The 22,651-nt window shown below is 36.7% G+C and overlaps 1 protein-coding gene across 5 annotated transcripts in view; it reads left to right on the top strand.

Annotated features, from left to right (window-relative positions):
* Positions 1 to 22,651, top strand: part of LOC139981326 (calcium/calmodulin-dependent protein kinase kinase 1-like) — an 89,710-nt gene that overhangs the window by 55,539 nt on the left and 11,520 nt on the right. For all 5 annotated transcript variants that reach the window (XM_071993656.1, XM_071993655.1, XM_071993657.1 and 2 more), the window contains 8 exons: positions 1,366 to 1,467; positions 3,201 to 3,252; positions 5,596 to 5,717; positions 8,519 to 8,577; positions 16,109 to 16,197; positions 20,412 to 20,485; positions 21,523 to 21,702; positions 22,508 to 22,581. In XM_071993656.1, coding sequence (XP_071849757.1) covers positions 1,366 to 1,467; positions 3,201 to 3,252; positions 5,596 to 5,717; positions 8,519 to 8,577; positions 16,109 to 16,197; positions 20,412 to 20,485; positions 21,523 to 21,702; positions 22,508 to 22,581 — 752 coding nt within the window. The remainder of the gene's footprint in view (positions 1 to 1,365; positions 1,468 to 3,200; positions 3,253 to 5,595; positions 5,718 to 8,518; positions 8,578 to 16,108; positions 16,198 to 20,411; positions 20,486 to 21,522; positions 21,703 to 22,507; positions 22,582 to 22,651) is intronic.

Below are 22,651 nucleotides of genomic sequence, written 5' to 3'. Positions count from 1 at the left end.
GAGAACTTGAGTTTTAGATGAGGAACTGGAGGAAGGAGTAAATATCTTATAAACTAGGGAGAAAGTATGTCAAGGGCATTTTGTTATTAATAGATGATGGTGGAGTTTTTGCTTAATTGTTTATCTTTCATTCAAGAGAGAGTACGTGATGGCTTTGAGGTTGGTCAGTGTGTATATTATGATTCCCAGGATCCTAATGAATGAGAAAATGCCAAGTTATCCATCAATTGCAAATATATATACGTCTGATTCGAGAAAATATGTCCCCAAATGACCTAAAGTACTGTACCCCTACCTACTTTAGCCTCACCATACTGTGGCAAAGTCAGATTACCTTTCCTTTTCATCACTCCCCCTCCCCCCCTCATCCCCCTTCCACTTTCTCAGTGAAATTTTCTCAAAGAACATTCAAGTTCTCTTTCCCTAACCTTTAAAGGTCAAGAGACACATAAATCAATTTCTTCTAAACTTGCTGCACACATTCCCATAGATCTACTGTATGTATTGGGCATGCCATACAGTATATGAGAACTTGAACTTCAAATACTAGTTATGCTCTTTTTTTGCAATTGGTGAGCTCTTCTGCCTTTAGGACCTGTTGTCACAGGGACGGGTATTATATCACTGACTAGAATGTAATCTACCTACTGTAGGTATATATGCTGACGTTTTGTAGAGAGGTACGCAAGTGTCGTCTGCCATGAATATGTACGTGAAAACCATGCGGTCTGCTCTGTGTGCACGATACTAGGGCCGAAATTTCCTTCACTAGTTCATGCCCGTATCGAGTACCGGCCTGCTATTGGTCAATTTTCTTTCTCCGTTCAATCTTTCTTGAATACTACCTACTAATTAGACTAACTTAGGCTTAGACCTACAGTAGGCTGACTTCTAAGGCTAGGCTAACTTTGTCAGTGTTTTCCATTGAGGAGCGATCTTCTTCTTCGTCACTATCCAGACGAATCGTTTCGCTTGTCTCCAGTTCAGTCATGTATAGTCCAACACCCCCCCACCCCCTGCCAAAGCCCCGCCCACCCATGTGTTCCAACCCTGATGTGGATGTCCTTCTAAACGGTAGTTGTCTGATTTAGCAAGGCCAGTTGCCATTAAATGCTGTTGTCAATAGATCACAAAGCGAGTATATGCATGCTGTGCACTTGAACACGCACTATATGCATACCGTACACACAGTAGCATGTACGTACTGGTTTTTTCCTCCCGCCGCGTCAGTCAACAAAGAGTGACGTGGTGTGTTTACTATTTTCCCCTCCCAGAAGTTGTCTAGCTGATTTTCATCATGCAACATTAATGATTGGTGGGGGAAAGTAATTGTTTAAACATGGTGTCTCTTGTTTTTCTTTACAGGAATATGTACAATTGAACCAATACCAGTTGAGAAACGAGATAGGCAAAGGGTCGTATGGTGTAGTCAAGTTGGCATACAATGAAGAGGACAACACCCACTATGTAAGTACTCTTAAAAATACTTCTTATCTATTGCTTTATTTGGTGGACTTCATTCCCTTGCTCCTTCTCCCCACCCCTCCCTTTCCCACCCCACTTTCCCCCCTCCATTTCCCTCCCCTCCTACTCACTCCTTCCCTTCCCCTCCCCACCTTCCTACAGCTCTGGAACATACGGTAAAGAAATAATTCATCTCTGTCATTTCTGACAAAGAAAACCTGAATGAGAAACTTTTAGAAAGACTTTGCAATGGGTGGTGGATGGAGGAATTTAGGGAGAGGATAGTATGGGGAATAATTGAGTGTCTTATATGATTGTAAAGTACCAGAGATAATGAGAGAATGCATTGCAAGGTTGTAAATTACTAAACTGTAGGAGTTTTTGTTGCATCAGTTCATGAGGTGTCCTTACTAATCCTCTTTTTAAAAGAACAGTTGGTACATCCAATCCCGATAAATATAAAAAAAAAAAATAAAAATATATCAATGAATAAATAAATTGTAAGGTGTGAAGGGGAACTTCAGATATAACATTATTATTTCTAGCTGTATATCCTGCCAGTAATGTTAACTGTAAGGGAATGTGAGTAAACATTCCTCACCATGCCCCCCCCCCCCCCCTTGTAGCTGTGTGACACAGAAACATGCACTAAGAACTACATTACATTATGTATATACCATCCCTAACTCTCTGTCAAAACAAACAAAGATATGATTTATTCTTTACTCCAAGGTTATGAAACTGTTATTACTACTGTACTTGGAATGCAAAACGTAGGAATACTTAATTGCAGCTTTGGTAGTTTTACAAATATTTTGACAGATATGACATTTGTGTGAGATATAACTAGAAGGATACAGTGTTTTCATGTATGTTTGCATCTAACAAAAAAACACATTGAAACAAACAGCCATAGTTGCAAGATGATTACAATTTCTGAATCTTTAAGCTGTGTTGTTTGACTGGGAGGGAGGGTTATTATCAATTTGCCATTTATATTAATCAGGTAATTTACTTTAATACTCCTCTCTCACCTATCTCCGTTCTTCCAATTCTCTCTTTTCCAACTGAATTGGTTATACTCTCTAATTTTTGTGTAAAATTGCAAAAATGCTTCTTTTAAATCTACTTTGCGATATAGTCATCTACAAATGTTTTCTAATAGAAGTTCAAAGAAAACATTTTTGCTGCCTGAAAAATGTTATGAGTCTGGATTTATCCAAATGAAGACAAAATCAATACCATCATGCATCCGCCACTTTATTACCCTTAAATAAAAGACATGAAATTTTAAGCATCTGGCAACCATCTATGTGACAGAGTACAGTGATTTCAAGGGTCGTCGCATTAAGGGCATGAGAAACAACGTGGTCGTCTGTGTTTGATGATTTTTTTCACCCAAAGAAATGAAGCATCCCATCCTAACACGGTGCATCACCCTCACCTCTTGACGATGGTCTGAACTATTCAAATCATCTTCCTCCTCCTTGGTTACTTTTTATGAGTGTTAATTTCCGTTTCTCGAATTGCTCCCGGCGCCAAAGAGCTCGGGATTTCAGCAAAGCGATGCAGATCTTAAAAAAGTGCATTTCATGTCAAAAGCGATTTACAGGGATTTATCGAAGCAACCAAAAAAAAGCGCTAGATATAACATGTCCAATGATTCTCTTCGACTTGCTAAAGTATGTCCTTGACGACGGTGCTCATATCTCTATTCGGAATATTTGTCCTTACAGGCAATGAAGATTTTATCCAAGAAGAAGCTGATCAGAAGAGGTGGATTTGCCCGTGAGTTTTGTTTTGTTTTTGTCCATAATTTCCCCCCCCCCCCCCTCTCTTTCTTCCTGACAATAAGAAAGAGAAAACGCTGCTTATGGCATCCCTGTTGATTTGTTTTGTTTGCAAGTCTTATTTGCTTTTCTTTCTGTTTGGTTTTCCTGTTTAATACACTTTCTGCAAAATTATGATATTCTTAATTATATCTTAGAGCTAAAGAACATTGACCTACTTTGTTAAACAAATGTTTAGATTCATTGAGGGGGGCAATAAAAATCTATTTTTGGCATCATCCATTTTCTGCAGATGTAGTGCTTTAGGTGTTAAAATAAAAACACCAGGTTATTCCTTTCTCATGAAAGGAAAGTACAAAACAAAATTAGTTTTTTTTGTGGCTTCTTTTGTAAGAAAACATGCCTTTTTGCGGGTCACACGCTCGGCACCACATTAAATGCAGTCACTGTTACCAAAAACAAACGTTCAATGGTATGCACGATTGTTGAAACCTAGAGCATGAACAGCTGGTGACATATTAATATTTCTCCCTTTTACTGTCATTCACCTTTTTCTCTTTACCGGGTGAATAACTTCGTAGCAGCTTTCTTCTCCACCTTTATAAAAATTCTAGCTTCATAATCACACTTGTATCCTGTCTGAAAAATAGGGAAATGAAATCTCTTGAAATTCTTTCCTAAGGTAGGTAAATGTCGCTGTACTATGATGTCAGCAATCCAAATTTGTATTCTTACTTTTGTTATTTTATTTTTCCCTTTCTGGAAATAGAAGTGGAAAAAATGGAAATCTTATTCCAAACCTGAATTTTGTACTTTTGTGAATTATTAAAAACCAAAATTAAATAATATTAGCTGTTAATAACCATCAATACAGAATTTATTAGCAATAACATATTTTTTGTTTTCAAGATATTTTAAGATAGTTTAAAGATACAATGAAAGAGTCATTTTAGCTCGAGAATCATTCTCCTCGTCAGTTGTTGCAACGTTTTCTTCCAAACCACTGTATACTGTAGGTACAGTAGGTTACAATATCTCACGGGGGGCTGTCCCGTACGGCAGAATTTACGACTTTTCAAAGAAAATTTCCTGTCGCGCAAAATTTAACTCTGGCCTACTTTCTAATAACTCTCTCACAAGTAATATGTTCGCCTACAGCTAATCTTGACATTTAAACATAAATTGTGAAGAGGAAAGACGAAAATAGGGGAAAGAAATAAGAAAAAAAGGGGCTCAATTACATTGCAATGAATATCGAGCTCCCGTTTGGGTGTCTGAAAGTGGCTGGCTTAAAGGAACATTATAAACATATTGGTTGGAATCATGTGATGTGTACATAATCTATCAATGTTCTCAATTTCCTGTTCTGTTTGTTATCTGTATAGACAAGAAATATAAAAGAAAATTTAAAAGAAAATGTCTTTTCTGTCATCTGAGGAAAATAATTGATATTGGCAAATTTTTGAAAGAACAGAAAAATAATTGTTTTCTTCAAAATTTCATATGAAGTGCATTGTAAAGGGTTGTAAGGCAAGGCATTGTTAATTATTGGACAGTATCAGTCAAATGAAGTTATTTCCCATCCTTTGGGGTTTAGAAAAGATAATATGCTTCTTTAAATTGACAAAATGTGTAGGTGTATCTTTGCTTAGTTTATCTAAAAAATGAGGATCGTTTAAGGGTTCGGTCGTATTTCTTAATGTTAGTAGAAGAAAATTGACTTGTCATTATGTCATCCTCGATAAGATGGCAAACTCATCTAAGAGGGCAAAATTCGAAGCTCGAGAGCACAGAGACATCATCTATGTTCATTATGTTCATCTGTGTCCTATTAAAGCTGCTTTCTGAGTTGAAAATTGATCACAATATTTAATGCTAGTCCATTGTTCAATCCCATAACAGAGTATTACTCATCAGTTTGTACGGTCAAATTTTATTTTATGGGAAGTGATGCAAAAGTTGAAAAGAACTTCTTAAATTTTGATTCTTGCTCTTACGTGTGGTTTATAAAGCTTAATTGTATAAAGAGGATATCATATTTTGGTACTTTGGTAATCTTATATGAAGAAATACTCACACGATTGGACATTTTTTTTTACCAAAGTACAGTGAAAGGAAAGGGCTGCTTTAAGTGAAGATGATGGTTTGGTAAATTTGCTCTTCTTACTTTCTATGGATATAGTGGATAAGTTCTGTCTGGCGCTGAGGATTGGATCAAATGTATACTTATCACTGTAAGTGAACACACTACTTGTAAGCTTAAATATTAGGTTGGATGCTTTTCCATTCTCATGAAGATAAATGTGGAATTTATCTTTTTTTTTCTTTTGGGGTTTTTCAGGACGGCCACCACCAAGAGGGAAAAAGCCAAACAAGGTACCAAAGTCACCGCTAGAGAGGGTCTACCAAGAAATTGCTATTTTAAAGAAACTCGACCATCCTAATATAGTCAAACTAATCGAGGTATGACCCTTTTTTCTTTTTCACATTTTTGTTAAACTGTCAGTCAAATTAAGATATATATACCAATTTTTTACTCTGGCAAAGGATTTAGCAGCAGAGAAATTTGATGTCAATGAAGCAGAACTCGTCAAGAAACAAAAGGCAAAAATTATGGAACAGTCATTTTTTTTGTTGTTGTTGGATGTCTTGTGGCTTTCATTTTGGTACAAGATAAGGGGCAGACTGTAATCATTACGAAAGGAACAGGGATTTTCAATGTCAGCACACATCAATGAATAATTTATCCAGTCTCACAGTCAGCACACATCAATGAATAATTTATACGGTCTCACAGTCAGCACACATCAATGAATAATTTATACGGTCTCACAGTCAGCACACATCAATGAATAATTTATCCTGCCTCGCAGTCAGCACACATGAAGGAATAATATATATGATATAGCAGTCAGCACACATCAATGAATAATTTATCCAGTCCCACAGTCAGCACACATCAAGGAATAATTTATCTGGTCTCGCAGTTAGCACACATCAAGGAATAATTTATCCGTTCTTGCAGTCCGCACACAACAAGGAATATTTTATCCAGTGTCGCAGTCCGCACACAACAAGGAATCATTTATCCGGTCTCGCAGCCAGCGAACAACAAGGAATCATTTATCTGAAATTGCAGTCCGCACACAACAAGGAATATTTTATCCAGTCTTGCAGTCTTAACACAACCAGGAATAATTTATCTGGTCTTGCAGTCAGCACACATTAAGGAATAATTTATCCAGTCTTGCAGTTAGCACACATCGAGGAATATTTTATCCGGTCTCGCAGTCAGCACACTATCAAGGAATAATTTATGCGATCTCGCAATCATCACACAACAGGGAATAAATTTTCCGGTCTCGCCGTCAGCACACAACAGGGAATAATTTATCCAGTTTCGCAGTTAGCACACATCAAGGAATAATTTATCCGGTCTAGCAGTCAGCACACATCAGGGAATAATTTATCCTGTATCACATAGCAAAATCCTAGATAGCCAAATTGCTATATGCCAAGTCCAGTGATGTGTATAGCAATTCTTGTACACAAGAGCCATAGTATTTTATAAGTGACAAAACTCAAAGCCTTGATAACCGCTGCATAACATTTTGACCTGAAATTATTCCCTAAAGAAAAGAATGTTTACAAATTGCTTGTCTAATGAACTAAAAAAGTTACGTGTCTGCAGTTTTAATCTTGACAGGATCTTTTATCAGAAATCGGTCAAAATCAGATGGAAATGTCAGGCCCTATACAAATATATATTTCGTAGTAACAGAGTAAGACCATGTGATCACTTAACGAGATGGGAGAAGATAAAGTATATAGAGGAAAGGAAAGTGGATTGTCATTGTGGAATAAGAAACTATGGTGAACTGGAGAAATGTGGTAAAACATTTGTAAGAGTAGAAATGGCATTATAATGTTGGAGGTGATGTAACATTGGTCAATACTAAGTGCCCATGATTAATTTCTGATAGGTTTGGTCAAGTTATTGCAAAGATTGGACCAAACTCGAGAACTAACTCCTCTTCAGCTGATTTATAAATCTTGAGAAATGCTGCTCTATCACACGATAGGAGCATCATCCATTGAGCTGTATTTCCACTTTATTAGTCCATTGAGAAATACTGCTCCAACACACAATAGGAGCATCATCCATTGAGCTGTATTCCCACTTTTTTAGTCCATTGAGAAATACTGCTCCAACACACGATAGGAGCATCATCCATTGAGCTGTATTCCCACGTTTTTAGTCCATTGAGAAATGCCGCTCCATCACACAATAGGAGCATCATCCATTGAGCAGTATTCCCACTTTATTAGTCCATTGAGAACTGCTGCTCCATCACACAATAGGAGCATCATCCATTGAGCAGTATTCCCACTTTATTAGTCCATTGAGAACTGCTGCTCCATCATACAATAGGAGCATCATCCATTGAGCAGTATTCCCACTTTATTAGTCCATTGAGAACTGCTGCTCCATCACACAATAGGAGCATCATCCATTGAGCTGTATTCCCACTTTATTAGTCCGTCTTCTCTTTGATTTTGTAATTCAAAGACAAAAGCCTTTTACCTTTTATCCTCTTTTTTTTGTATTCTTCTAAGACCTTCCTCCGGGATAACATCCCTGGGAAAATGAGTGGGTGAGGAGTCACCATAAGGTGAAGTGGCTTTTAAAAGAATTTTAGAAGTGGGTGGTTTGTGGACAGATTTTTTTTTTTTTAAACTTGTTTTGAAAGTTTTTATTCCTGTTGGGGAATGTCCTTCATGATGGACATACGTGGGTGTGTTGTAGGCACAAGCTACTGTACATAAGGAGTAAAACATTAGAAGTTTTGTCTAATTAGGTAGATTATGCTATTATTCTATTCCACAAGGTGTATTAAAAAATTCACAGTCCAATTATTATTAACTGTTACATCAGAGTAGACTTTTCATCTGGGTACAATTTTGTTGAAATTTCTTCCTTATAGAAATTGTGTTTCCATGAACAAAATTTCCTAATCAGCTTTAAAGTCTGTCAATGTATAGCCATGGCTTTTGAGTTATTTATGCATTCATTGTGAAGAAGGGCTTGCCACCCCATGATCAACACCCTCACTAAGAAATATCCACAGGAAATGTTCTTCTTTGTCAAGACTATAAATATATATGTATGTATGTATAAATATATATATGTATATATATATATCTATCTATGAAATGAACTGATTTTTTGTTAAAATTTTTCTTTCTCTTTGCTCTATTCACAGGTGCTGGATGATCCCAACTCGGATAACTTGTACATGGTATTTGAACTCGTAGAGAAAGGGTAATAAAATTAAGTGTTTTTTATATAGTCGTACCTTTTATATCATCAGTTACAAAAGAGAAATTCGAATCTTGAAAGGCCTGGTATTTTAATGTGTAATTTCAAGCCCTGAAAGGAGTTTTACTACAACCTCCCCCCCCCTACCCCTCTTCCTCTTTTCCCGACCATTCCTAAGGTCAGCAAAAAGTTGTTGATGTTTGTTTTTGAAACAGGAAACATGTTCATTCCGAGGCTACATTGGAGGAAAATGCTATTTCGTCATCTGTCACCAATCATACGTTAATTACATCCTCAAATAAATTAGTGGCTAAATTAAAAAGGCCAAATTAACGTGCTGTTTTGGTTGAAAAAAAAGAAAAAAAAAAACGGTCTTGCAATTTTGTGTACTATATAGATCCAATATTGTTGTAGAGATAACATCTGCGCATTCAGTGTCCTTTCAATAATTGGTGATCAGTAAAACCATTTACTACAACGTTTTACCACAGTGCAAATATTTCCAATACCATTAAGTCCACGAGCAATATAAACTATTTCACATACAGTACTAGCTAGGATGTTTCGATTTGAAAGCAAACACTTTTGGGGAAGAAAATATTTCAAACCCATCTTGCCGGCAGGTTAAACCTACTCTCTACCAACAACTGTGGGTTCGAATAAATTTTGCTCTCCATCTGTGTGTATTCCGTGTTACGTTTACAAATAATGTTGTGTCATGGCTACGTATACCTACCTGTAGTTAGGTCATCATGCTGTCATAGTTGGTGAAAACTAAATTAACTAGCTAACATTCCACAGGCAGATATCATCTATTGATAGTTCGTCCTTCATAACTTTCCCATTATGAGTGATATGACACTCATAGTACGTGAAGTATAAAGCTAATAATGAACATGGAATGTACTGTGTGAGACTGTGATAGTTACAGAAGCGTGAGTGTTCCCTAACAGGTTTTTGTACACCAATTGCATAGAGTGTAGGATAAAGTACATGTCTGTGACTGAGAGATACAAAAATACCTGATTGACCTTTTGACCAGCAATATTGCGCAATCCTCCTCTGTGGTGTTACTCCGGATTGGTTTTTTAAATATCGTGTCGTTGAATCTCCTGAACGTCTCGGAAATATTACTAAACGTTACCGATAAAAAATGTCGTCTTGTGTAAGTGAAAGTACATTTTATAGTCAACCAAATTACAAATTTTGTAGATTCTTTCAAACACATAGAAAGCAGTTGCTTTCATATCATATCAGGCAAAATGGAAGAATAGTCCTGCAACTCAACAGAGTGGGCCAGAATTACTACAGGTATTAATTGAGTGGTAGAACATAGAGGAACAGTGACATTGCTTTGTGGACTCAGGGATGAGAAAGAAATAGATTGCAAAAGAAAACTCAACTATACCACACCTAGATATTTAGAGTACAGTAGTTGAGTGGAGACAGGAAGGTCTCATAAATGATAGCATTTCCTGTCCAGAAAAGTTTGAGCATTCATGCGAGCCCGTTCATTTTGTATCGATCTTGTCATCAGAACATTTGCTCCAATCTTTTCCAAATCTCCCCAACCCTTTTAATGATCGATCCAAAGCATTAGTGATTAAAGTGCAGTAGGACTGTGGGGACAGGTCTATTTAATGGAAACAGTTTTAATGCAAAAAAGCTTGTGAAATCATCTCTGTTTTGGTCTTTCGATTTCAGAAATTGTTCTCTTTTCATAAATTCTTCACAACCTTTGAACGATTTGAAGCGACAGAAAACGTAACTATCCTCGATACTGATTTTTCTCAATTATAAGCTGGGTGGTTTATAAACTTGCTGTCAGCTACTGTATATCGAAAAAAAAAAACTCAGAAATTTCGTTCCCATCGGTTTTGAGATGCGATTTCCCTGTAGACCCCGATGATATTGTGTTTCATATTTTCCTCAATTATAAGTTTATTATCCTAGGCAATAATGATATTAATCAATTCTGTAATACATTCCAAGATAATTTCCTCCTTCGCAGTGTTTTGATTGCACTGATTGAAGTCCTGAAAATTAGTACAAAGACAATAAAACAAATAATTAAAATATTCATAGAGTTTGTCATTCATTGGTTAAAATAATCTGATACAGTGTATGACTCGTAGTCATGTTAAATTATGGTTATCAATATTTGATTGGCAATTTCTGCGAGAGTTTTAAAAACACAAAAGAAGAAATTTGCACTTTAATTAGCTCTTTCCCCAGTCTGATCTGTCATTGTATCTGATGTTGAGGTATCGTAAAGGTTGCAATGTTTGACAGACATTTCTGGGACATAGCTGGCAAATCCTGCATTAACGGATAAGGAATAGAGGTGAGAAGGAATTGACAACATTTATTTAACGATAATTAAAATTGTCACTCCCCCTCCCACCCAGCCACCTCCTTTTAAGAAACCAATGACACAGTCAAATGGTAAAGTAAGCAACAAATTTGCTATACATTCATGACCCTTAGTCACATCAAATATTCCATGGACCAATATTAACAGCAAACATTAATTAATTTACTACATGGAGCATATTTTATACTTAATTGCATAGGTGGTGCTTACATATATACAATCAATTTTGACACAAACGTATGTCTACGAAACAACATCTCAAATCTTATTTTTTTTTATACAAACCAATTAAGAGGACTATACTACCCCAGCAAATTCTGAAGAAAAGTCTCACTCGAATCAAGCTTGTTGCTGTTTTATCAACACACATGGACAATGTTGTCACCACTTTACATTGGTATCCACAAATTAATATTATACAATTTTATTTATGATTTTCATTAAAAAAAAAAATCAGAGTGTCTAATTTTCCTTGTAATTTCAGTTTGATTGATGCTTTCAGTAGTGTTGTTTTGTATCCACAAATTAATACTTACAATTTTATTTATAATTTTCATAAAAAAAAATTCAGATTGTCTACTTTTACTTGTAATTTCAGTTTGAAGCTTTCAGTAAGTGTTAAATGTGACATGGCTTTTCTATCGGAAAGTTTAATTGCATTAGCAACAAAAAAAACAGAAAAAAAAAGTTCAAAGCTTGGGGGAAATTTTTTTTGTAGCAAATATACCACATATTCCATGTAACCTTACCTTCATTAGGTGTTCACAAAAGTATGTAGAAGAAGCGATGATAGGCATCTTAAAGTTATCGTGTATCATTGCCATCTATGAAAAGTCAGCCTCTTTCAACCATTCCATGACCGGAACAGAACCTTACAGTCTCATGGGGCCAGAAGTTTTTATCCCAAATGGAGAATCCTCAGAGGACAAACATTTTTTGGTGTTTTGTGCCTTCACTGCTATTGTCCAAGGTTGTCGTCAACGGCGATAGAAAGCCTGAGAGATTGCCGTCTGTATCGATGATAAAGTTTAAACCAGACGTTACAGTCTATTCTTGATTATTTCTTCAGGGAGAACGCATTTAACTTTTGATAACATTGTAAGTATCGCATGAATGTTCTCTTTTCCTTGTATAGATTTCTCATAAATATCACATGACCATATCATTCAAACAGGAATAGAAATCAATTTTTATTCTGAAAAAAAAAAACCCCTTGATCCAAAACCCTGCTGTTTTGCAAATTTACAGGGAAGAAGTAGAATAGATATTTGCAGCTAGTGCTTAAATTCCTTAATATTCTCAAAGTGAAACTTGTGCGTTAATCAACCAAGGAAGGAAATTGACTATAATGAAGGCATTGTTTTTCTATTTAATTCATATTATAATTAGATGTAGCTATGAGCAAACAATGAAACACTCACAAACGTAATTGGAATTAGATGACGTGTTCTTACAGTATTTTGCCAGTTGACTTTTGTCACATAATGTGTGATCTATTATGAATTATGAATAGTATTTTAAAAAATGGAAATAATGTTCAGCTGCATGACGGTTTTTTTTAACAAAACCGTAGAAGCCATGATTGCATGTAACAAGAGCCGAAAAGTGTCTAGTTTTGCACTTAAAACAAGGTTGACATCCAGTTCAGTTTTATACCCAGTTGAGATTTGCTATTAAAACTACCAAGTTGGCAGACAATTTTAAAACATAAGATTGCTCCTGGATGCGATTCCACCTCACTTTGGCTAATCGGGACTGGAATCCACCACAATCCACCTAATGTTAGGTGACTTGTCAAGGTTTCGTGGCTTCTAACTTTAAACCATCCACAGATTCCGGTCACTGTATAAATGGATGTGATCATGAAGGATGAATATTCCTGACCATTGTACTCAGTGTATTAGTATTTAGTCTAGAGTGTGAGGTTCTAATAAATACTAGTTGGATAATATTGCACATATATACGTTACAGCATGTATGTGACGGTGATACGTGACAGTGACTCAACTTTTGAAATTGTGATGATAGCTTTAATAACATGTACTGTAAGAATTTTAAGAATCAGTCAATGGAATTCCAAGATGAAATTCCATGGATAATAAATTTGTTGTGACAAAATGCTAATTGGCGCATCATCTCACATCTGTGACCTACCTACCCCTCTATAATAAATATAATCTCCCACATACCCCCCCCCCCCCTCCCATTATAATTCCTCTTGAGCAATATTTTATTTATAACTTCCAACTTATCTCTGCAATAAATGTGTCTGTAATGTCATATATCTGATAGTTAAAGTTACAAGTAAAAGAATGAATCACTGTTTCTAAAGATATCCATATAATACCCAGCTCTATATATATCACATTTCACAAACCTGAAAGCCCACCTCAGCTTTTCACTGCCTTGGTTAATAACAAAAAAAAAAGAAGTTTGACTCCCATTGTCCCACCTGTATTCTCTTGTTCCTTTTCTGTAACTTTACTAAAACCTTTCTTGCTTATAATCAAATATTGCATAAAATTTTACTGTTAAAAATCCCTTCAAGTATTCCCCAGTCTCCCAGTTCCTCTCCCCACTCCCCCTCCCCACCCCCCACCACTCTGAGTCACCTCAACGCTTTCGATGTGTACAGTAGATGCTACGAACATTTCCAGACAGCTAAAGTCAAATTTCGTAATTACCCTTTTGATGATGTCCTGGTTTACATCAATCATGTTTTGCTTGTCCTATTTTTCTGTCCCCTTTACATCTTCTCATGGTTCTTATAACTGTTGCTAGGCTACCAACCTATCGTCTACTTTGCATATTTATATCTTTCTCTAGTGAAAATGAAAATTTGATAAAACTGACTTCAGACTAAACATTATTTCAGACTAAGAAATATACGTCTACTACTGACATAGTTAGTTTGTTGTTTAAATTGGGGTTGGTTGGTTGGTGGAAGTTTTAAAGGCTACACAGTTAAAACAGCCAGTGTTTTATCTGTTACAATTCTAACAGTAATGCTGGTGTACTTTTCAGTTTTTGTTTGGTGTATAAGTACGGTTAAAATTTGGTTGAGATTCATGAAAGCAAATATTCCAAAAAGATTTTAAGTTTGATAAAAACCTCTACATGAGATCTACTGTAACAAGTTCCATACAGACACTAACACCGTCTCGTTACTTTATTGACAGTTTTATTAGCAATATGATCTTCTCTCAATTGATTCTACCAAACCAGATACCACTTTTAATACTCCGATCCATACCACTCAATATTTGAAGCGGTAATCAATCAATCCTTTAACGTTATTTTCTTTTTCCTTTGGATAGTTAACGATGAGCAAAATAAGGATCACTTTACCAATGAAACTCCTCCGATGACCTAGGTATAGGTCATATATATTTCATATATGAAAATTATACCATAAAACCTGAGAGCAGATCTTCCCACCCCCCACCTCCCCCCCCCTTGCTGTATTGGGCCTCTTTATCCAAGTGCAAAGCACCTTTGCAAAGTAATGAATGTCACTCGGTGGTCAGAAAAACCCGAGCATTGTTTACAATAAGCCTTATCTGTGGTTAGGCAATACGTCTATTCTATTCAAGTGTATAATTAGTGTGTCCATCTATTCTGTCAAAATATGCTTTTTTTTTGTTTTTTGAGTGTCCATCATAACTTGTTATGGTTGAAGAATACTCAAATTTATGGTGACGTTAATAGCTGTAGTGGTATCGCTGTGAAAACTTATTAAGGAGAAAAAAAATTATATTTGAAAATTGAATTTGAGTTTTGAATTACACTGTTATCACAGTGAGTATCACACTGCAAGACCGTCTGTTTGTTTTTAAAGAAAATGGTCTAAATATATGTATATTTATTTGGGGTAGAGAGGGGAGACAGGGGGGTGGGAAAGGGGGAGGGAGCGAAGGTGGAGGGAGCGGGGATGGATTTAGAAAGATGAAGTTGGTTTTTGGCTAGGATCAGTTTGGCCTTTGAGTAGTTAATTTCCTATAAAATATAAACTGCTTTACAGAACATCTTGCATAACCTCACAGGATTGTTTCTCTTATCTGTAGAAAGTATATATCAACAGTCTACCAGAGCCAATCCTTAACATGCATTTTTCTCACTACCGATATTAAGGCCTGTTATCCACCAGTAACAATGCACAAAGAAACCTATTGAGTTGTAACCTGTCACCTTCACTTTATTCATATGTCATTCCAAGCCATTTACTGATTATTGTCTAGTGTTTCCGTATTATCCTCTATGGCTGGGTTTGGTGATTGGGGGGGGGGGGGGGTGGGGTGAGAGTTATTTCACTTTTGAAAAATTTAGCGTCTCAAGTCATAACACATTTACTGGAATTTCTCTTTAGACTCTGGTATGTAGCCAGGTTGGGTCCATGCCCTCCATACCCCTACGCTAGTACAGACTCACATTGCCCCCATCATATATACAAAAACTTCCCAAGTTTGAGGGAACAAGTATTAATTCTGCCTCTCCTTAAATGCATGGAACACCTCTAACATGTACCCTAGGCTACAGGCCTGTTTGGACTATCAGTAGTTTCTACTAAATGCCAACATTCTCACTTGGACCCCCTTCTTGCCACCACCCCCTTTTCCCTCCTCCCCAACCCTCTCCCATTCCTTTCATATACATCTGTCCATCAAGACACCACCTTATGCGAGTTACTGTACATGTCATCTTCTGTGTATTCAGACACTCCCTCTGTAAACAGAAGATTTCATCTTCTTTCACCCTTTTGACCACATTTTTCAATTTATATACAGTAGTACCATTACATATTGATATCTGCTCATAAAATTGGTTGATATTAATTCTAGTACAGAGCAAAGCAGGTGCCATTCCAATGTTAATTATTCAAAGATATTTCACCGAGAAGGGAAAAACTAACCAGTCAGGCCTCCCATTCACTTCATAGAATGTATGAATTGCAAAGTGTGTATAAAGTTTTATTTGTTTGACGTACATCTCTAATTGAATTCACGCAGACGGGAAATGTAATTTATTTTTATTTCTTCTATTAATTAATTTAAAATATTTCTAATTGGCAATTTGTTACAGATGTGACTTTTTTTGTAGTGATTTACTGGAATAATAATTAATGAATCCTTTGTATCTATTTATTTCTTTTATTTTTTTCAGACCAGTTTTAGAGGTCCCAGCAGACAAGCCTCTTACAGAAGAGCTGGCTTGGTGTTACTTTCGAGATATGCTGCTAGGAATAGAATACTGTGAGTATCATAGTCAGCAGTTTGGTGGGGATGAGGGAGGGGGAGGCGGAGGGGGAGGACCAAGGTTAAAGGGAGAGGAGGAGGAGGTACTGCTATGACATTAACATCTCTTTGTTGCATTTACAGGGGACTACAGCTAAGTGTGTGCATTTTTTTTGCAAGTGTGTGTGCGTTAAATTATTCTCCAAACTTAGCATTTAATTTACATATTTTGGGGAAAGAAATGAACCATTTTATATAAATAATGCAGGCTCTGCTGTGGAGACACTCATCAACAGCAATTTCATTAACATCTCAAGCTTTCTGGTAACTATTATAAAATCTTAATCACTTCTGTTAGAATTCTGCCTAGATCAGATTCTGCTCTCTCTCTCTCTCTCTCTCTCTCTCTCTCCGATTCTCGCCCTTAACAAGCTGCAAGCGTTGCACATTAGCTTGAGAAAACGTTTGCATTCCCAATTTTTTTTTTTTTTTTTACTTCCGGCATGTTCATCCATCGAAAGTCGTCCCCCCTGCCATTATCAGGTTCCTTAATGTTCTATTTAACTTACCTGCCGGCAGTTTATATCACCTAAAGACAGCGTTTTCCCTTTTTATATATCTGCTTAAAGACCAACTATGGAGACTTTTCGATGAACATAGAATCCCACCATTTTTCATGTATGTAATCCTTAACTGACTCCAATTACATTGCTGTAATTAACTTTACCAATTTCGGACGTTAAATAAGTGAAAAATGGGACGAAAAGTCAGCTTCTATTTCAGACATTCCTGAAACATTCCTAAGACATCAGGTGACCATGTGACGTCAACGTTTGTATACCTCACTCACAACTATACTTTTAGTGTGTAAAGTCGTATACTTGAGCTGCCAAAAACATCAACGATATTACTCCTTTTTCCTCAAAATGTCACAATTCTGTGTTGTTGGAGGTTGCAGTTATACCTCATCCAACAAAAGCATCAGCTTTTTTAGATTTCCGAGTAAAAGAACCGACGTAAAACGGCGTAGACTTTGGATCAATTTTTTTAGATCCACGCGGAAAGATTTTTCAGCACCCGGAGTATCTCATGCCCATGAGTCCACATGCATGACCCTGCTTCTGTGTATGCTGCAAATGTCTCATTCTGTGAAAATTATATACTGTCGATAGCTGTGTCGGACCATGGTCGGACATAGCTAATGTGAAATTGACCGTAAACACGCCCTGGACGTCCTTACATGTAACATTATATCACGCAATTGACAGTAATATATTTACTGTAAGAGATGACCGTATATATATATACCGTGCCAAGGGTATAGCATTGTTAGTACATGTACGGTAGTTAGGTACAACTCTCGCCAGCGTTGGCTCACAGCATGTGTAAATAGCCATGTTAGGATTTATCTATTTCATTTGTTGTATTCCAGTATCGTGAGTTCGTGATACATGTGTAATATTGTCCGTTCTGTTTATTCCGACATCTACATGGGCCAAGGAGTTGCATAAAAACGGTAGTATGTAGCGATCGGACGTTTTATTTCGTTAGTGACTGTCTTGTGATTGTGGGATGTTAGTACTGGTCAAGGCCTGTTTCAACTAGACCTAACTCTATGGAATTACACAGACTCACGGTAGTTTTTCGCCCAGGATTGAACAAGAAACGTGGATTAGGATATTCACTGCTAAATTTGTTTATTGACAGGATACTTTTTCTGTGTTTGTATACTTTTGGATATTAAAACGAGTAAGTACTATGTAAGTATATTGTACCGTACGGACCTATTGACGCTACGCTATGTAAAAGATGCCTCCATTTGAGTGGAAATTTTGCTAATAAAATAAGCAATTTAACTAAAATTTCTGCTTATAATTGTCTTAAAACTTGTTGTTAACCTTCATGTGTTCTTGTTTTAAGCTAACAGCTTTTCAAACGCTCGAAATTGGAAGTCAAAAACAGTACAATTGTTCGCTATCTGTGTACAAACAGTGCCTATATCAGCGTTTGATTTTCGCGGTATACAAACTTTGACGTCACACGGTGACCAGAGGCTTCTTTGGGTCAATCTCTGTTTTCAGACATTCCAGAGGTTCATGTCACGTGATTACCCAAAATGTCCATTTTCGTGGTCGTTTTTGATGGGTTATAGTCGGTTTTCGAAGATTATTTTTTACACATGTTGATTATGGGTATGTAAACTCCTAAATTAATGGAAAATCTCAACAAAAAAAATTGCCTCCATATTTGGTCTTTAATGCCCTCTTACAGGGATATCAAGTTTCCGATTCTATTTAAAGACAATTTCACACAAACTTTTTTGGTCCAAAGAGAAGAAGTCTTCTTTTTTTCTCCCTTAAGCCACGGAAAGTCTGTTCCGCATGATTTGTGGAATAATCAGGAAGAGATCTATTAGACGACATGAAGAGAGTTTGTAATCTCCTCAGGTTGAATCGGAGGTGATTTATCGAACCACCCTTTGTGAGATGGAAGATGAGGAGGGGGGGGGGGAGCAGGTGTAAAGTAAACAATAACAACTTGTCAATAAGTATCGAGATATTTGTTTTAAATGGAAACTAACATGAGTGTAATGAAACCAAAATTTGTTGACCAGTAAGGGAAGATTTTGTTATCTTTAGCTTGTCTTTAATATACCCTCGTAGCTGAAAATCAATCGGATTACGACCAAATTAAATTTGGTAGTCTTTATTTTTCTTCTTAAAGATAAGATTCGTCTTTGGAAATGAAAGAATGGGTTTTGTTTACCATAAACGGGAAGAGAAGGCAACCTAGTCGTAAATAGTAGTCTTTTGAGAGTCTGTTATTAAAGTCATGTTAAGGTGTCATTGCTGACACTCGGATGAGGTAAATTTCCACGGGTAGATGGCGATCCAATTAGTCCACAGATATGGTAAATGTCAGGCGAAGAGGAATCAAAGTGACAATTAACGTTTATTTACAACCCTTCCAAAGTCGCTGAATGTGCGGTCGTACAGTACATCAAACTGTATAGCGTTAGTACAATATTCTTAGTTGAATCTGTCAGTGACGAAGAAATAATATGATATGTCCGTACAAATTGCATATATGCAGCCTACATGGAAAATGCATCAAATTTCAATTGAACTCTAAAAAACCTTGCTGAGAACTGAAATAATGCCAATGAATTTTTGCTTTGACACTAATGCGAGTACCTCACTTCCAGGAATATTCTGAATGCACCAGATCTGAGGTAGAAATGCAACCGTCGCAGTTTTGTCTGTGTCGAAAGTTGGATTTGATGCTTTATCAATTTCAGTCTATTTATAGGTAATGTTTGCAGTCAGGTCTTACTAAAAATACCTTTGAAAAATGTTGAAGCATTTCAGTCTATTCATAAATAATTATTATTCTTCCGTTGCGAGACACCCACCCGGCCTTTTTTTGTAAAATGCATTTGAAATGATTCACTTATGTAAAACTAGATTGTATAACCAGGTCTGTATTAATAAAACTTGTATCAGGAAAGTGTGAGGGATGGCAAAAATTATCATTATTGACAGACTCTTAAACCAGCACACAATTATTTTATTTTGGATGGTATTTGGATTTGTTCCCATGGTTGACATCACTGATAATTTAAGTCCTTATTCTAGCCGGTATTTTCCAATTTATTTATATATTTTTTTGTTATCTTATTCCAATTTGTTCACAAGTCCTGTTTTACTATTAATAACTTTGCCTTTAAATCCATGAAGATAAACTTGAAAAACTTGTCACACTGCAAAAACATTTATTTACAAGACTTTAATATTTCAATTAAAAAAAAAAGGTGAAATTTCTGGCCAAAAAGTTCTTGTATTTCCCAAAGAGAATATTCAAGGTTTCCCGACATCCAGGGACGTCCCTCGTTCCTCTGTGATGTCCTTCAGTAGATTCAAGAAGATTCATCCATTCCCAGAAAACCTTGGAATATTTCTGATCCCTCGATGGAAATTTGTGTCTTTTTCTATCCTCGTCGTCATCGATGCAAGTAATGCCGTCTCTCTTTTTGCTCTCTGATGGAATCGGATGGAAATTGGATGTTATCTGAAAAATTCTGAATCTAATGCTAAACAGGAAGAAGACAAAGAAAAGAAAAAAGGCTGTATGTGTGTATGCGTGCATGTGTGTGTATGTTTTTCGTTTTCCCAGGGCCTCATGCAATTTCATGCATCACTGACATTTTGTTTTCACGACTGATTTCTCTCCAGTACATTACCAGAAGATCGTGCATCGAGATATCAAACCGTCGAATCTCCTGCTCGCCGAGGACGGCCATGTAAAGGTAAGATCGGCTCAGATATCTCAAGGACGTAAACAGTATCGAAAGAAAATCTTAGACAGAGAAGAGAGAGACGGACTTTCCTTCACGTCACGCTGTCCGTCCGTCCGTCCGTCTGCATACGGCGAAAAATAGGACTTTGGTATTAACGTTTCAAACTGTGGCAGTCATTTAACAAATGTGTTTCGAGTATGTTAAATTCGTGTTAAGTTGACAGTCGTCGATATTGCCCCCAAATTCATCTCTTCTAAACGTGTTAAAGTATGCTTGTCTAGACAGCTGAAATTATTTTGTCTCGGCATTTAGAAAGTTCCCGTTGATATTAGCATTTCTTCAAGGAGATAGGTTTTGATGGTTGAAAGTTAGCTGCCTGCAGGATTGTTCTTCACATTAATTAATCTCTACGATATAGATTAATGATGGTGTTTACAATGGGTATATGTCTCATTAGTTAAATATCATAGAGGTTACATTTTATGCAGAGAGAGAGAGGTGTGAATGTATTAACAAGAACTTATAAATGTTATGTACTGTTTTAGGTAATACCAGCTGCAACTGAATATAATCTCTAATTTGAAACCTTGTATTCTCCTTTTAACCTAAAACCTGCGTTGTGGTCAAGTGGTTAAGGCAGTGGACTTGTGATCTAAGGATTACAGGTTCGTTGTGTCCTTGGGCAAGAAGCTTTATCTCCATTGCCTCTCTTCATCCAGGTGTATAAATGGGTACTTGCGAGGTAACTTGTAAATATAGTTGCGTGCGCTGGTTTGTGGCTGCACCCTATGGGAAGTCCCCCGGGGGACACGTGGTTGTGGTGCCCAGGAGAGATTGTTTGAATTGTGCACACTTTGGTGTGTAGGTGTGACAAGTTACCAATGACCAGGGTTAAGTTGTTAAAGTCGTGTGAAAGGGCCTTGGCCCTGTACAAGATTGTAAACCTAAAATAATAATAAAAACCAGAACTTTAGATTGCAAACTTCCTGCATCTGTAAACGATATGCTCTCTCTAATTATTAAAATTTTTCTCTCTCTCTTTGTAGATTGCTGACCTCGGTGTTTGCGACAGTTTTGAGGGCTACGACGCAATGCTATCAGATACGGTCGGGACCCCGGCGTTCATGGCCCCGGAAACGCTGAACGAGACCACGGACAAGTATGGAGGCAAAGCTCTAGACGTGTGGGCCATGGGAATCACTCTCTTTTGTTTCCTGTTCGGAAAGGTAATCCTGAGGGGAAAAAAAACTTTTTTTTTTTGTCGTTTTTGTTCGTTCCGTTCGCGAACGGACGGTTAGAATAAACTTTTGCACCTGGGATTTGTAAATAAAATAAAGTTGAGGTGATTTCAAATACTTAATTGTTTTTATTTCACCTTACACATGCAGACTATTGGCAGGTTACGTTGTGCCTTCTTAGAGGAAGTATGTTTTTGTTGTTGAAATATGATGGCATTTGTTTTGCAGGAAAGTACCTTGACTGTAGAAATCAAGAAAAATAAAATGATATCTATGAGGTACACCCAATCAACATATTCATCCTCCAAAATTTTGTTTAAAAAGTCTGTGATCAATGTTATGTTTATTGTCTGACTTGATACAGTTTGTTGGGTGGCTGAAGGAAAAAGGGCAGGTAGAGTTCCCCACTCCCAACAACCACAAAGAAATAAACATGCACACCTTGTCTTTTAAAGAAATCAACAATCTTTTCGGTTTCCTTCCCCGACAAGACACCCCCCCACCCCCATAACCCCCGTTCTTGAATTATCCGTAAATTATAAACATTATACTACTTTTGTTTCTATTTGAAAGTAAAATCAAGACTATATTTGTGCCAAAGTTGTTATCCCCAACCTGTGCTCCCTACATAGATGATACATATATTTCAACAGAGTTAATTCAAAGGTCCCCCCACCTCCCTCCCCACTCTGAGAGATACAGTCAGTGTTACAAGGTAACTCACTTAATAGTTCTATCATTTTGTAGCGATCATAGACAATAATTTTTCTTTGCTGTTCGTTCATCTCTGTAGGTGCCTTTCGAAGACGAATTCATTATGGGACTTCACACGAAGATCAAATCTCAAACAGTCGTATTTCCAGAAAAGTAAGACCCAATTTTTTCAAAATCTTTTATTGTCATCTGTAACACTGCCTCATGCATTTTCTTATGTTTT

The sequence above is a fragment of the Apostichopus japonicus genome, chromosome 15 (genome assembly GCF_037975245.1).
Source record: "Apostichopus japonicus isolate 1M-3 chromosome 15, ASM3797524v1, whole genome shotgun sequence".
Lineage (NCBI taxonomy): Eukaryota > Metazoa > Echinodermata > Holothuroidea > Aspidochirotida > Stichopodidae > Apostichopus > Apostichopus japonicus.
This window is presented reverse-complemented; position numbering and strand designations above follow the sequence as displayed.